At 38.5% G+C, this 17,665-nt stretch overlaps 1 protein-coding gene across 2 annotated transcripts; it reads left to right on the top strand.

Moving 5' to 3' along the window:
• The first annotated feature begins 6,179 nt into the window (after positions 1 to 6,179).
• Positions 6,180 to 17,413, top strand: LOC139951785 (cytochrome P450 2U1-like). 2 transcript variants are annotated; one of them, XM_071950859.1, is made up of 6 exons: positions 6,180 to 6,293; positions 9,330 to 9,764; positions 12,306 to 12,725; positions 13,376 to 13,590; positions 14,160 to 14,481; positions 15,278 to 17,413. In XM_071950859.1, the coding sequence occupies exons 2-6, from the start codon at positions 9,371 to 9,373 to the stop codon at positions 15,457 to 15,459; spliced, it is 1,533 nt and encodes a 510-aa protein (XP_071806960.1). In that variant the 5' UTR covers positions 6,180 to 6,293; positions 9,330 to 9,370; the 3' UTR covers positions 15,460 to 17,413. The 2 variants fall into 2 exon arrangements, with proteins under 2 accessions (XP_071806960.1, XP_071806959.1); XM_071950858.1 differs by lacking the exon at positions 6,180 to 6,293 and adding an exon at positions 8,139 to 8,743.
• Positions 17,414 to 17,665: the final 252 nt, after the last annotated feature.

The following is a 17,665-nucleotide window of genomic DNA, read 5'->3' as shown; positions in this document are numbered from 1 at the left end:
AGCTGAGGTGTCTGATTCAATTCAAATTATTATTAGTGAGAAATTACTTCTTGCTAAAAACTACGTTACTTCAGAGGAGCCGTTTCTCACACTGTTTTATACTATCAACAGATTTCATTGCTCGTTACCAAGTAACAAATATTTTGAGTATTTACCAATAATGTACAGTGCCTTTAAGCAAGAAAGTATAAATGAAATAATCAAGAACGAAAAGCAAATTGGCGACGGGAAAATTCATTATTAATCGATCACGGCGGGCAAACGGTTCCACCATTTTGGAATGTGCGCTCAAAGGCACTGTACACCGTTAGTAATTGTAAAAAACAGTATTATTACTTGGTGTATCCCAACATAATACACATAAAACAACATTCTGAATCTGTTTACCTAATTTGGGGGTGCTGATTTCGAAAATTATGATACCAAAGGCAATTTTTTTTTCCTTGTCCCTGAAAATTCACGTTTTAAAAACAGCACAGAAAACCTACCAGACGACAGTACTTTACATGCATAAATAGTCAGGTTCTACTGTTTGTAGTTCACTATGGATGTTGTCAGGTGTCCATACAAGTCGGGTGTACGGTCAGGGCCCATTCATAAAACGTGCAAGCAGCCATTTTGTGCTTACCGGGCGTCCCTAAGCAAAAATATATTTCATAAATCTGTTTAACAAAGGTAAGCAAAGGTAATCAAGGGTAAATACGCGACTGGCTAACCCACAGTAAGCACACGAGTGACGCAGCAATGCAAATCCATGAACGTACATGCGCGCCTACAAATTGTCTGCTTACTGAGATGGTGAAATTTGTTCATTCTTACGCACATTTAAAAAAAAACTCGGTAAGCACACAAATTTGCTTACGGGTAAACAGCTTTATGAAGTTGGGCCCATAATGTAACCGTGTTACAGCGTTAAGAAGGCAATTCACACATTCACACATTGAATTAACCTTACACTAACAACAACATGCATTTAAAGCTATCAAAGTGTGTTAAGTTGATCTGAATTGAAATTTCACTAACTTAGTAACAGTTGGGCCAATAAGTGTTTTTAAGGTTTGTGAAAGTATTTGAGTAGGTGTGTTTTTTCTTACAAAGAGATAGACAGTCATGATGTACAGTACTTATATAATTATACGTGTAGCTTAAAGGCAGTGGACACTATTGGTAATTACTCAAAATAATTATTAGCATGAAACTTTACTTGGTGACGAGTAATGGGGAGAGGTTGATAGTATATAAAACTATGTGAGAAATAGCTCCCTCTGAAGTGACGTAGTTTTCGAGAAAGAAGTAGTTTTCCACGAATTTGATTTCGAGACTTCATATTTAAAATTTGAGGTCTCGAAATCAAGCATCTGAAAGCACACAACTTCATGTGACAAGGGTGTTTTTTTTCTTTCGTTATTATCTCGCAACTTCGATGACCAATTGAGCTTAAATTTTCACAGGCTTGATATCTTATGCATATGTTGAGATACACCAAGTGAGAAGACTGGTCTTTGACAATTACCAAAAGTGTCCAACCTAATGGTACAATAAATCTTGAGTTGTGAAATAATTGTTTTCATTGGTCAATAGATTCATTTTTAGTGTTCAAATTCATGGTCTTAAAATAGATCGAAAATAGATTTTTAAGGATTTTGCAGCAATTTTTTCCTTTACACTTATCACCCTTTGTTTAAAACAAAATGCACTAGATTCTACAAAAACAAATGTCATTTAGTTGTTTGCAGTATAACGCGTGCACGTTTTGTCGTGTCTATATAAACACGGGACAACATTACACACGAAGACGACTACTTTCAGGAAAACAAAGGACAACAATATATCCCCTCTACTATTGATAAAACAACCCATCCCTATCTGTTCGGATGGTTTCAGGAACAATAGATATTCAAGCCTAACTCTTTACCTTAATTATTACCGCTCGATCCAAATAAGCATAGAGTTCTTTCTTTATTTAGTTTGTGTCACTTGATCCATTTATAAGAATAAGCAAAGAGTCCTTCTATTTATTTTGTGTCAGAATTTAATAAAATAAAAAATTAAAAACAATTTATCAAGTGTGTGTGTGTGTTTCTCTTAAGTACTATGATGCAGTAATAGTTTGGTTCATATAATCCATGGAGTATAAATTTGGCAAACTGCTTTGCTAAACAAAATGGTATAACAAATTAATTAAAAAATCTGCTAAGTGCACAGATTCTTACTTTGTTTCTCCAGCAACTTGTTATGGGGAAAACAGCTTGATTTTAACATTTCGAAAACAACTTCAGGTAAATTCTAAAAGAAATTGCAAATGTTTTTTTAATGTTTTTTTTCCCCTGTGATACAAATTTTGACCCAATTCTTTATCATTTTCGACACAAATTCACACTAAGCTAAAATAAGCAAAACAAATATTAAGCAAGACTTCTGCTTAAAAAATATTAAGCAGCTCAATTAATCTGCCCTTGTATATTCGAATCAGCACATAGTTCCGTATCACTTTGAAAAAAATCCTTTTTTTTTCTCAGCAGAAAATTATTCTGCTTAGTTTAAAGTCACCTGGAAATAAATTTTATTTTCTTTCAAACATAAGAGTATATGCTTACGAACAATAAAACAATTTTTTTAGTAATTGTTTGTCACGATTTATATGTTTAAAATATATATAAAGTTGCTTGGGGGGCTGACTCCGCCTACCCCTTTTGTGCCTCGATTGACGTCACGAACAGCACCCTATTGGGTCGGGGTCTACTCTTAAATTTGTAAATAACATAAGAACTTATTTTTTGAAACCTTAGTTAACTGTTTATTCACATTCCACTCATCAAAACACATATATTAGTGACAAAAGCTTTATTTTGAAAAATACCACTTCCAGGTGACTTTAATTTAAACAGCCTAATAAAGTCGGGCCCTGAATTTTGAAACATCACGTATAGAGTGACCCAGTGCTGTATCATTTTGACACAAATTCGTGCTGAGTTTTGCTCATCAGAAAATTATCATTTAAGCAAGTTTTCTGCTTTGTATAAGCAGCTCAATAAAATCGGGCCCTGTTAGATTTGAATCACATAGACTCATTTGAACACCAGAAAGAAATTTCTTGCAAAATGTCATTTTTTAAGCTCTGATATCATTTTGAACCAGTTCTGTATCATTTTTACACAAATTCCTGTTACACTGCAAAAATTGGGGTGTTAAACTAATTACTCTTGGTATATAATATGTGACAACACCATAATGGTGTTATTTATCCCCATTACTATATCGTTGGTGAAATTAACACCGTGTCGGTGTTGTCACAAAGAGATATGTTCCTGGTTGTGGCTGCTTAAGGTGCTCAATATTGGGTCTCAGAATTCATCACTGCAATAACCTATCTTTCTGAAAGTTTGTATATACTCAGCGCCTTGAGTACCTTGTTTGGTAGATACGTGCGCTATATAAGACCTCGATATTATTATAACAGCAGACAATTTTTTTTCAGCAGAGCGTTAGCTTAGTCAGACCTCGGATCGAATAATTGTCGGCTCGAATCAACATATTGAACAACAAGGAAAGATACCGCAGTTTTATTTTTATAAGGCTGACCATAAGCGGCATAAAAAATATATAATCAATACTTTTTTTCCCCATTAAACCTGAGTCAATCACCTTGTAATAGTCATGTACGCCATTAATATTATTATTATCTTAGAGCGTAAAGGCGAAAATTTATTTAATAAAAAGATCGTGATGCTTTAAAGGCACAGGGGTGGATTTCACAAAGAGTTAGGACTAGTCTTATCTCGAGTTAGGACCAGTTACTCGTCCTAACTTAGGACTATCCATGCAATTTGTATATCTCCTAGGACTAGTCCTAAGTTAGGACTGGTCCTAACTCTTTGTGAAATCGACCCCTGGACACGTTTGGAAATAATTGTCAAAGACCAGTCTTGTCATTTGGTGGTTCCCACATATGCACAAAAAAAAAACTGAGAAAATGTTGGCTCATTGGTCATCTTAGTTGAAAGAAAATAATAAAAGAAAATACACCCTATTTTCACACTGTGTGCTTTCAGATGAATGAGAAAAGCTTTTAGGGCCTGAGGTATTTCTCTGACAAATATTTGAGTGAGAAATTAACCCTTTGTCCATAACAACATTACTCCAGATGAGACCCGCTTCTCCAAATGTTTTATAGCTGTCCGTTGCTTGTTACCAAAGTAATTTTTCTAGGGTAGTTTTGTGAAACTATCAAACATGTTTAGTGTCTTTAAGCACAGGATTTGTTTAGAAAAAGCAAGGCTGAGAAACAATTTGGTTTTAGAATATTAACACAATAATCAATACTAAAACAAGGTAGCGACGGCGGCCGAATTCGTGCAAGAAACCGGTACCCGGTTCAGAGCTAATAGGCCTCCTTCAAAGTTCACAAAGTTCCGCATTAACCCAAATTAGGCCTCAACCTAAGGTTTAGGTAAAAACGGTGCTAATAAACACCAGTACACGAGTGGTGATGTCAAAGGACTTTTCGCGAATTTTTCAAAAAGAAAAAACGCGACAAGATGATTACTCAAAACAATTTCTATGTCAATAAAAGCAAATTTCAGCAAAGGTCACTTGTTGCCAATTTCTCTCACGTCACACAGGTGAGGATGGCGATGATATTGATGATGATGAACGAGTAAGGGGCCGGGGGGGGGGGGGGGTTGTAGATGACGATGGTATCATGAGCTCATAATTACAATCTCTTAATTGAGTTGGCTATTAACCCACTTTAATGGCAAGGTCCTCATCAAAGGGCAGCTGAGGGGCCAACGGTAAAGCAGATTAAAGCTGTTGGTGTGTGTTTGGTGCGTCAATGCAGAATTTGCAGGGTGTGAGTATAGGTTCATTCTAATGTGACCTATTTTATCAAATAAAATAAAAACGCAAAAATTTGATGCATGCATAAAGCAACGTGCTTGGTAGTCTCGGATTCAAGACCTTCGTGTGCACAGCGCCGCTAGCTTTGCGCAAGTCAGTTCTCGGATGCTAGCTTTTTTGACCAATACGTGCTTGAGGGAAATTCTAAAACGAATATAACAAAAAAAATGTGGTTCTAAGTGAATTTAGAAATGGTATGCGAAAAAAATGAACTGCTGGGAAACGCTTATGGCGCCCCCTATCGCCGAATCATATTGTCCATAAACATACACAGTGTAAAACTTATTAAAAAAAAAAAAAAAAGCGAGAGATTTGTGCAAAACGGGATAAAATGACCAGGGTGTATTTCACGAAGAGTTAAGACTAGTCTAACTTTGAGATAGGACCAGTTACTCAACTCAGTATAATAGCCTTAAGCTTTTAATAACTCTTACAGTCCTAGGACTAAAGATCTAAGTTATACAGGGCTATCTTTGCGAAATCGACAAGGGGGCCTACATTGAGCGACTATCCGTACTCACATTTTGCAAGATGGCACCATCTAAACCGGAACCGTTGGTACCAAGTTTATAAAAACAAAATACCAAGGTTGGAAACCATATAATTTGAAGCGCTATTTGAACACAAAATTACGTATTGAACCAGATTGATGAACCATGGCTTCCCTTTTGTCAGTTACTTTGACGGTTATTTTTGGGTTTTCAAAGACCAAAGCCTTCCCAGCGAACACCTGGGCATCGAAACGTCTACCGTGCGTGACTAGAAATACTAAAAGGGCATAACAGAAAAATGTTTTTGTAAGCTGTAGATGAGGAGGGCAACGACGATGTATGGCGCAGTCGGTGGTTCAATTCAATGGGTTTTGTTGACAAACCTTTTGTGGGATCAATCAAGCGTGAACCACAATCAAACTTTAGATCAACAATTACTACTCAGCCGATGTATAACAATTATAAAGCGAAATACCTCCACTCTGATTTATTTCAGCTGACACGGAAGCATCGTAGCACTCTATTTCTTCCTCCAGGAAAGGTGTTTGTGTGATAATTTTTTATGAACGCGAACTAAAAAAGCAGATTCACCAGCATTCTTATTATTCGGTTGAGATTTCGGCTGGTGCCTGTTTTGTCAACATTGAGAAAAGCTCCACTAAATTTGCATTTTTGGACGACAAGAGAGTTGCATAAAACTCCACTTGTTGAACGGCGTGAATCTATCGTCTCGCCTGCTGAAGTACAGACCTGCTTTTCCCGCGTCACTTTTTTCTTACAACGAAAGACATCAACGCACTTCCAGTAAAAACGAACTTCAGAATTGTTGTTATATAATTTTTGTTAAAGACTGTCTTAGCTCACGAACCGACGTCTCGCCGTTCCAAACCTTTTACATATCAGGTAAGTTTGTTATCATCACTTTCAGATTAAAAACGTTATCACTGGCCTTGGACAAGTTTGGTAATTACTCAAAATGTATTAGCATAAAGACTTATTTGGTAAAGAGCAACGGAGAGTTGTTGCATGCAGTATTACACATTGTGAGAAACGGCTACTCTGAAGTATTAACTTTTTGAGAAAGAGGTAATATCTTCACTCAACTGAGAGGCCTGAAGCCTTTCTCATGCGTCTGAAAGCACCTACGTTTGTGCAACAAGTTTTTTATTTGCAACTATTTGAACCCAATGTTCACAGATTTATTATTTTATGCATTTATTTATTTATTTCTTCTCTCAAAACCTCCAAAAATGGATAAGAACATTTATAAAAGTTACATCAAATATTACATCAAACAAAAACAATATGTAGGGATACACCAAGTATGAATACTGGGTAACAGGAGCGACTAATCTTATAACTCGTCCTAACTACTAAAAAGTCCTAGGACTAGTCGTAGTTTGGGCAGCAGCCTTCGATTTCACCAAACTCTTCCTAACTTAGGATACTAGGGACTTTTCGTTTTCGACGACGGATGGTTCTGCGACGGTAAAGATGACATTTGGCGTCCCTCAATTTCTACGACAATACTTGGGATGAATCTTCGTTGTGCTGAAAACGACAACGTTTAGCTGAACAACCGTCGCAGAACCATCCGTCGTCGAAAACGAAAAACCCCTAATCTTAGGACCTATGGACGGGTTCAGTTCCGTATCCAAATACGTAGGACGCATTAAACTCATCCTAAGTTAGGACGGGTTACTCGTCTTAACTCGAGATAGGATTGATCATAGCGTTTCGTGAAATCGACTGCAGGTCTTTCACACTCACCAAAGGTTTCCATGTGCCTTTAACCATTTAGCCACTGGACCGCCCAGCCGCCTATCGATATACTGTATGTGGTAGGAGGAAACCTTGCTAGCTTGTGTTTGTAGAAAAAAAAGGAACATCAAAAGAATCCTCGATAGTCATTATTAAGCTAATGAAGCTAATGATGGTGAAATAATTTAGCTCTTACCCCAACAAGACGCTCATTAGTAAACACAAAGGAAACTGTATTTATTCATCATTCATGATAATACTGTCGAAAATTTACGACTTCGCATTTAATCAGTATAACCATTGAGTCAGATAAAAGCCTTGAAAAGCTATTGTGTCCAACAAGACGCTAATTAGTAAACACAAAGGAAACTGTATTTATTTATCATTCATGATAATACTGTCGAAAATTTACGACTTCGCATTTAATCAGTATAACCATTGAGTCAGATAAAAGCCTTGAAAAGCTATTGTGTCCATTTTATCCTTACAAACAAATATTCGCCATAAAAATTACCGTAGCCGTTTAACGAGAGACATTTATTGTTCTCATGCGAACTTGTACTTTTATACAAATATCAAGGTTCAAATTGTGCATAAAAATTAAGCTGTGGCTATCTTTTAAAATTTGAACTACAATACCAGTAATTGACTGCAAGAATATTGAAGTATTAGTTTTCAGCAAACTCGGGCGGTGCAGGGACTAGAGGGTTATCGAACAACAAGCAATAACCCATACATAATAAATAAATAAATAAAAATAAGTAATTATCAATTCCCACTATTAAAACGTCATCTTCAGTAGTCTTACGAAATGTTTACGGTAGCCATGAGCATTCCAGGACTTCCTTAAATCCCTTGTATATGGAGGTCCACTAAATTCCTATTAGTTTGCAGTCTCCCTGAAATCTCATTATTACACAAAAGCCTGTCTGCCATTAAGTGATCATGCGAAGAGTAAGGGATTATCCCGTCCATTGTCATGAGACAACAGAGTTTGGCCAGACGAACATTTCGGGCAAACCCACCTATTTATTAAGCTCAGTTGGTCACAAAAGCCAGTCTTCAGTACCAGAGACCGCCCACCAGGTGGGAGTTAAGTTCCTGGGAAGTGTCAACAGAACCTTTTCGCTACTGCACATTTTAAAACTTAAACTGCAACGGTAGGCCTACAGCTGAATAATACTGACAAGGATGGTCACCTTTGGTAAGATTGAGTTTGTACGCTAAACTTTCTCCTCCTCTGAGTTTGTACACTAAACTTTCTTTCAATATAAATCACAAGGGAAACTTTCTTTCCTGAGAAGTGTCAACATAACTTTTTCGCTACTGCACATTTTAAAACTAAAACTGCAACGGTAGGCCTACAGCTGAATATACTGACAAGGATGGTCACCTTTGGTAAGATTGAGTTTGTACGCTAAACTTTCTCCTCCTCTGAGTTTGTACACTAAACTTTCTTTCAATATAAATCACAAGGGAAACTTTCTTTCCTGAGAAGTGTCAACAGAACTTTTCCGCTACTGCACATTTTAAAACTAAAACTGCAACGGTAGGCCTACAGCTGAATATACTGACAAGGATGGTCACCTTTGGTAAGATTGAGTTTGAACACTTAACTTTCTCCTCCCCTGAGTCTCACTAATATAATAATTTGAATTGATTTTGAGACCTCAGCTGAAGTCTCGAAATCAAGCATCTGAAAGCACAAAACTTGTGCGCAAGGGTGTTTTTATTTTTTGTTCATTTATTCTCTCACAACTTCGATGACCAAATGAGTTTAACTTTTAATGCTTGTTGAGATACACCAAGTGAGAAGACGGGTTTTGACAATTACCAAATGTGTCCAGTGCCTTTAACCATGATATGATTTGCTTTTCTGCAGATAGTAGTTTGGGCAACTTTAAAGATTGAGTTTGTACACAACACTTCCCCCTTCAATTACAATACCACTAACATCTTCATGATAAAAAAGAAAAGTTAAACTAAAAGAACCTCAAACAATTGTTGGTTTTGAATACAATTCAACCTTGAAGTCCATTGGGATTGTTGTTACTTGGATTGGGAAAGTCCATTGCAGAACGTTTGTGATAGGTATTTGTGTCAGGTCCTTTTGACAGAATACCCAAAACTAGTGGTCCCTAGCGTTAACTTTGAGTATGACCATGTTTTGTTTTGCAGATACTAGTTTGGGTATCTTTGAAGTACATAGTCAACCCATCATGTCACACGAGGGTTTCTCCCGTTGGATCTTGGACACTTTGAACGTTCAGGGCATCTGTCTCATCTGCCTAGCCTCATTGCTCTTCTACTATGCCTACCGGGGCTTACGCTTCAATTCACGGTCCATAGCTCGACCTCTGCCCGGTCCGTGGTCTTGGCCGGTCATCGGCAGCATCCCCTCCATTATGTGGTACTCAAAACACCACGGCCACCGGGCTTTCACGGAGATGGCGAAGCGGTACGGCCCGGTCTTTGGGGTGATGCTCGGACCGGCGCAATACATGGTGGTTCTGAACGATAAGAGAACAATCAGAGAGGCATTCGTGACGCAATCTGCGAAGATGACGGATAGACCTATTCCGGGTCTCGTCAAAATTTCATTTCCAGTGCAAGGTAAGCGGCTCGCATCCAACTACTAACATAAACCCACTCTGCAGGCCTGATACTTCACGGAAGCAACGGAGGAAATTGCCTCGCTGCCCCCTCATCATTGCCTTGGTGCCCTTAAAATGTCATTTATAGTAAACAGATTCCTCATAGATTGCCTTTTACCAAGGAGAAAGTGCATTGATGCCCTTGCTCTTTCAAAAACCAAGCAAAGGCCTGCTTAATTTATCTCATTTTTTACTTTGTGTTTTTGCCGAACTACTTTTTTGCCCAATTACCAATTATAAGGCCTTTGTCAATAATAGCATTGTTCAATCAGACCCCCCATGACCCCAAACAACATACTGGTTTGATGAATGCAAAAATCATAACAGCTCTCAAATTTCACAAGCGATCAGAATATATCTCTTCTTCAATTATTTTAGACTTCTAAGCTAATTTAGGAACATAAAATACTTCCATTTGGCAATGGGTACAGCCGTGTAGATAGCTAAAGTTGTAAGCAAACTTAACTATGGCAGTGAAAAGTATTGACATATATAAAGCCACTAATATGAGTACTGTGAAAAAAAAGATGAAAAAAGGGTAGTGATAATATTCCCATTACAATGTCAAATTAATGTGAATAATATAAAGCTGTATGCCCTACTAGCCACTATATTCATAAACGTACACCAATATCTCAGCGTCAGAACAACTTATAACTGGTAAGCTATAATGTTTACAGCAATGTCACGCAAAGAAAACTATGAGTAAATTGGCAACGACGTTAGACTTTCTGAAGTGTTGAAGTCCTTTACACATGCACAAAGGGTGTCTTTGCAAATTACTATAGAACTATGCAAGGTATGCAAGCGCACTAAACCCAGTTTTGTTTGAGTGAATTCTTAAAGCCACTCCTTCGGTGTCAAAGACCTGTATTCTCACTTGATGTATCCAAAAAAAATGCAGAAAAATAACAGACCGGTTAAAGTTATTGGGCTCAATTGGTCATCTAATTTGCAAGAGAATAAAAATGAAAGAAAAAAACACTGTTATTGCATTTATTTTGTTGATTTCAGATGCATAATAACAGGCTTTAGCTGAAGTCTTTTATTAATTGAGTAAGAAATTACCTCTTCCGCTAAAAAACTACGTTACATAAGAGGGAGCCCTTTTCGCACAACGTTTTATATCAACCGCTCACCATTGCTCGTTACCAAGATAAGTTTTTATGCTAACAACTATTTGGAGTAATAACCAGTAGTGTCCGGTGCCTTTAACTGCGGCCCTCAACACCAGAAAGCCTCCGGTTAGATTGAAGATGGTTCTCTAGGGTCGAGTGTTGCATCCTCAATACACGACCTCTATCCTAGCTGCAGGCTGGTCCCTATTGTTAAGAACTGACACTCCAATAATAGACCATCCCATTAAAAAACCATCATCACCGACCATTGACCCATTGGCCGAGGCCATGTTTTTTTCTCCAGATGTATGTCGATGACCGGAGCGTTTTGACCCTTTACTATCTTTGTTAACTTTCGTTTCTGGTAATGAAAAGCAAGAGGTCCTCAATAGCAAATTAGCTGTGTGACGACCCGTAGGGCTGAAGATGTTTAAAGAAGACAAAACATTTATTAATGGCCAGTTTTCGAGCCCGAAGGGAAAAGTTCCACGTAAACAGATTAGTACTGAAAAATACCAAAAATCCATACACAAAGCTGCGGTGTGAAGAGAAGTCCACATAATTATAAAGAAATGGCCGGTCAACAAACCACCTGACCCCTCTTAAGGAGAAAACTGTCAAAAAGGTAAACAAACAATGGACATGTAATTACTTGAAAGGTTTTTAGCATAAAAGTTACCTGGTAACGAGCAATGGAGTATACAACGTTGTAAGAGAAACAGCTCCCTCTAGCGTATAGCTTTTGCATTAAAGAGGTTATTTCTTACTGAAATATTTAAAGACCGAGGGCGCTTTTGGGGTTTTTCATGGGTTCTATTTTCCTTAACAGCTTTCATCCAAGCATGTAGGCACACTGCAAGACAAGGCCCCACACTACAGTCAAGTTAAGAGCATTTAGGCCAGGGAGCTCTTCCCTCTCACTTCCACCTTAATCCTCCTCTCTGATTCACATTTTGTCATCCTCATCCTGATTTAAACCTTACAATAAGAAACCGAAGTTTGGCTTTTGTTGGCCATTGTTGCTGTCGAAGTCGAAAATCAGGCCTGATTCTTCACAAAGGCGATTGCCTCTCTCTATGCCCCAGGGACTTGGTCATTGCCTTGGTGCCCTTGGACTGCTCAGGTTTCCTCATACAGTTTCCTCACAGGATGCCCTTAAAATACCACGTGAGAAAATGCCTTGGTGCCCCTGCCCTTTCAAAAAACGAAGCATACAGACATGCAAGACGGTGAAACTGACGTAAGTTTGAAGAGGTTTTACTTTCCATGTTGTGCCTCGGTGCCCTTGCCCTTTAAGCAAAGCACACAGGCCTGGCTTGCCATCTTAAAGATGGTTTGGCAGTTTCACTGAAGTTTACTTTTGATGTTGTGTTTTACTCCAGGTAGTCTCGGATGGGAAAGCGGGAAAATATGGTCGGCCCGTCGTCGTTTCATCCTCCGAGCATTTCGAACTCTCGGCTTCAGTAAAAGCGGCATCCTAGGCCAGCGAATACAGGAAGAAGCCAAGGCGCTCTGTGCAAGCTTCGATGAGTACGGAGGTCTTCCCTTCAACCCGAAGCGTCTTCTCGAGTACGCAGCGTCAAACCTCTTCTGCTCCATCGCCTTGGGAGACCGCTACGAGTACAAGGACCCGGTCTTCTGTTCTCTCGTCAACAACTCGAGGGTCGTCCTGGACAACTTATCGGCGGTGTCCATCGGCAACTTCTTCCCATTTCTCTACCACTCGCCGGTCTGTCGAGAGTACAGGGAGGCTGCGAATTACCTGACTGAGTTCATCCGAGGATTGGTCGATCACCATAAAGGTTTAAAATGTGCTCCCTTGTTTTATTTGTTTTAGTGAACTTAAAAGTCATCTTTTTAACGTATAATGTTTTTGTTGCTCTGTCCAGGTTTCTCTGGTTCTGGTGCTTTTCTGTTCGCTTTTCTTTGCTTGTGTGTCGGGGTGTGTTTGTGGTTGTGGTTGTCGCTGTTTGGGTCTGAGTAAACACACCTCTGTGGTGTTCTTTATTCACTTTTGGTTTCTCCTATAAGCAGCCTTTTGTGTTTTTCTCTTGCTCCTTGGTTTGTTGACTATAATTTTAGGTTTTCATATTATATTTGTTTACTAAAATGTATTTTTCTTTTTACTAAACGTAATTAGTAAAATTAATGTGTTTTATATGTATTTTCTAAATGTGTTTAATGTATGTATTGTGATTTGCCTACTCGACTCATACCAAAGTCTGTCAAGCTTCTTAAGTCTGAATCAAGTCGCAGATTCTCTCATTTCGCTCCCCACACCTGGAATGCGCTCACAATCCTAATCAGGGAATCAGACTGTATGCAAATTCAAAAAGTTTATCAAAAAATGATGATTCCCGATCTAAATGCGCTGCGTAGTGGCGCTTTGTACATACATTATGTAATATTATGCCTGAATAAAGTACTATTATTGTTGTTAATTATTATAAAGAGAACTTCAACGGGAATGAGATGAGGGATGTTGTAGACCTCTATCTTGAGGAGGTTCGGAGGATGCAGGATAAGAGGGAAGATGGGGTCAAGTTTCACGAGGAAGACGTCTGGAGGAGCATGATTGACCTTCTTATCGGCGGGTCGTTTTCTGTCTCTAGCCACGTCATGTGGACGCTACTCTTTACGACTCAGTATCCAGATGTACAGGAAAGGGTAAGAAAGTGACTTGGATCTTGAGTCTTTGGTTGCTTTACTCGCCTAAAAAGCATTGCTGCTGTTCTGGGGAGGGTAGTTTGCAAAATCCATTTGTGCTCTGTGCTTCGCGCTTTTAATTAAATATAAGCCATTTTGTGGTATGGTAAATTTGTCTGTAGAAACCTTAACCAAACAGTGCACTCCTACAATTATAGTGTCCACCATATAACTCAACAAGGCTGATTGGATTATAATAAATTTTCAATTTGTCCTGAGAGAGATGGAAGCTCCATCCCTCTTATTAGCTGGCAGTGCTTTGCTCTGGAACCCTTGCAGATTTGTTGCAGTGACTGTAGCCACTAATAGCCTGGTCCAAACCCTAACAGCTCTTGTGAAAGGGCTATATATATATGACTTGTATTTATAAGAATAAGATGGATCGCCAGAAGGTACAGGAAAAGAACCGCAACAAGCCAATCAAAATTCACATAGTGTTCCTTCACATAGAATCAGCATCAATCAATAATAAATTACAGTATACTTCCAACAATCCTTTAAAATTATGATATGTTATATTTCATCTTTAGATCCACAAAGAAATCGACAGTGCTGTTGGTGACAGGGCGCCCTCTCTCGACGATCGCGACTCACTCCCTTTCACCCGAGCGACACTTCTCGAAGTGATGCGCTGTCGGGTCGGAACTTTAAGCATTCCGCACCTCGCCAATGATGACGCCGTTGTAGGCGGGTGCTTCATCCCGAAAGGGTCGCACGTAATGGCGAACCTCTGGGCTCTACACCACGACCCTCTGGTATGGGAAGAGCCGGAGAAATTCAACCCTTGCCGTTTTTTATCCGGAGATGAATCGGCGACCGTGTTGCCTGATTACTTCATGCCTTTTGGCGCTGGTGAGTAATTGTCAAAGTATGACCCCGTTTTAGAAACGTAACATGATGCACTTTCTTTTTCGAATTAATGAGTGCGATTGTAATCCAATTGTACTAGATACATAAGTCACCTAAAGTAAGAACTCACCCTTACCTCTAGCCCGGCGTGATGTTGGCTACAAAACCACTTTTCAACCTGCCCTGTGGGTTACGGGCTCGCATTTCTTCCTTTCTTAAAAAATGAAACATAGTTTTGGTTTTGCCAATCGCGTATAAACTATCAATACATCAGAAACTAAAACTTGGTTCAAATACTATTTGACACGTTATAAAACATACATCAACAAGCTAAAGCACTGCAGTGCACGTGCACTCATGTGGTAATTGTCAACATTCTGCTAAAAATATGTGATAATTTGAACTCAATTGGTCATCGAAGAGAAAAGAAAATACTCATTGTAGCACAAAAAGGCTTACTCTTTTGTGAAGTGTATCGGCGCAAGAACTGTTATTCAGAACTGACTCCGCGGCAGTACAGTTAATACGATCCTATAAGCTAAAGGTATTCCAAGTCTATTTTCTATACCATCCGTCCTGATAAAAGCAGGACAGAATTGAGAAGTCTCCCGAAACCGATTATCTACTAGAATAAATGCACGACAGGTTCTCTAAGAACAAACTCTACCTGGCAAGTAGATACACACATGGTGTTACCGCAAACCAAATATATTGATACCTCACCATGCAATGCTTCAAATCCTATAACTGTTATTTAATTGCACAATTTAGCCGATTTGTTCTGTTATTTTCTCATCAGGTCCACGCACATGCCCCGGTGAGCAGTTAGCTAAGCACCAAGTATTCCTTTTGTTTGCGTCCATCATGCAGAAATATAAACTGGTAATACCAGAGAGCGAGCCGACCCCGGATATGGAGGGAAAAGCATGTGGTCCTGCTCTGCAACCGGTAGATTTCAGGTTGTGTACAATCAAAAGATAGTGAAGAAAAGCTACAAAAAGGTTTTGTTAAAGACACTGGACACTATTGGTAATTGTCAAAGACCAGTCTTCTCACTTGGTGAATCTCAACAAATGTATAAAATAACAAACCTGTAAAAATTTGAGCTCAACTGGTCGTCGAAATTGCGAGATATTAATGAAAGAAAAAAACACCCTTGTCACATGAAGTTTTGTGCTTTCAGATGCTTGATTTCGAGACCAAATTCGTGGAAAATTACTTCTTTCTCGAAAACGAGTCTTTAATGTGGGTTCTGCCTACATACTGAAGAACGAAGTTGGCCCTATCATCAAAAAATTAATGATGCACGCAGATTAGTAGGATCATTGCTCCATCGTTGTTGACATTACAAACAGGGCCCACTTTTGTATAGAGCTGCTTTGAAGAAGCAGAAAATACTGCATACAAAACCCCGAAACTAAGAAAAATTATTACAGTCACAAATTGTACAAAATAAATGACATAGTATTGTGGCTGGACCTAATTCTGGTAAAGCATACATTTGTTTTTCTTAGCTATTGTTTGTGTGCTTGTATAGCTCTATATGAAATTGGGCGCGGGTCCGCCACCAAGTACCGATTTTCCCCCAAGGAAAATTTAACGAGGTACAGTTAACTCAGTTACAAATAAAAGGGAACATGATGATTCTTTACTTCACTGAACATAAAACATTCTTTGACCTAGGTGTCACATCAATGGTCCCGGTCCATGTTTGTTAAATGACCCTTGTCATTTTGTCAATTTGTCACTTTCTCAACTTTGACAGTATTTCAAACACAACATTCTAACTTTTTTTTACTTTTCAACTGATGAACTTCTTGATGGATAGAAGTAATTTTGTGTTTGTATTTTTTTTTAGGCTGGGGGGGGGGTCATGTACCTGTTTTATACCCTTAGTGATGTTTATAATTATAATTATCTTTTTGTTTCTATGGTGAAATGCCATGCTGAACCTGCATCCTGAAATACTGTTGTTTATATTTATGTGTAATTTTTGTATTTCAATTAGACTTTTCTATGCTACTACCAAGCATACAAACATGCAAACGCCACAGAGTTTGAGCGCATCGGTGTGTGTCTAGGACTTAAACATGGGGGTGTCCTGGGAATTCAATCCGCTGGAGATTCGGTCCCCCATATATGGGAAACTAACATGAGTGGGAGGAGGATGATTCAAAAGAGGTTGTTATCAGAAGTAATTTATACACGGTTTACCATTTTATTGGGGGGGGGGCACCGAATCTCCGGGGGACAGAATCTCCTGCCACAGGGGCACCTGGGCTGACGCCGCTTGGCTTGAATAAGAAACCACGTGTCGGCATTTTAGAGATAAATCGTACAAACAATGCTTTTACTACTCCTTCAATTTGCATTACATCTTCCGTTAAGAGCTAATGAGTGGCCATTGCGGACCTGTCATCAAATTATTTTGCACTATCGTATTCAATGAAACATTTAACGGAGACAATTTATTTATTCAAAATAGTTGCTGAGGTAAAGGGATAAAATTATTTTTCGAAAAGAGATTTTTTAGATTTGTATCTATTTTTTATTGTAAATAATGTATGAATACTGTGGCTTGCTACTTTAAAAGCAGCATTCGTTTGTATCGATTGAACAGTGAAATTTTTTGAAAGGATTAAATAATACATATTTTTACGTGATGGAATTGGTGCACCTCTCCAGCGGATAGGCATAAAATGATATAAATAACACTAATTATGTTTCGATGCAATGGAATGAGGTTACTTTTAAAAGTTAAAACAATTAAATTGAAATTGCTCAAAGAGGCGAAGCCAATTTAATGGATCATTCCATCTTTCCATCGAATGAAAGTTTTATCTCCACTGCACGAATTAAAAACATTAATCTATACTTTACAGTGAATTGTTGTACAGTCACAAAACAAAATATTAAAGGATAGCCTATGCTCGATGGTACTGAGTGTTGTGTTTATAATCATGGCGTGCAAAGTTTTAAAAACTAACATTTATTTAGTTTTATTTTATTTTCTTCAACATTCAACACAAAGCTCAGGGCTCTCATTTTCGCCCCTTCTCCAACTATAATTCAGAATAGTTTCAATTTTAAGAGTGTACTCACGCCCACGGTCAGCTTGTGCTCCAGAATCAGAAATGGTCCAAAACACGGACACGTGGCGACTATCGGTCCGAAAACACGGCCACCA

This window comes from Asterias amurensis, chromosome 19 (genome assembly GCF_032118995.1).
Source record: "Asterias amurensis chromosome 19, ASM3211899v1".
In the NCBI taxonomy this organism is placed as follows: Eukaryota; Metazoa; Echinodermata; class Asteroidea; order Forcipulatida; family Asteriidae; genus Asterias; species Asterias amurensis.
The sequence above is the reverse complement of the archived record's forward strand: the minus strand, read 5'-3'. Positions and strand labels throughout refer to the sequence as shown.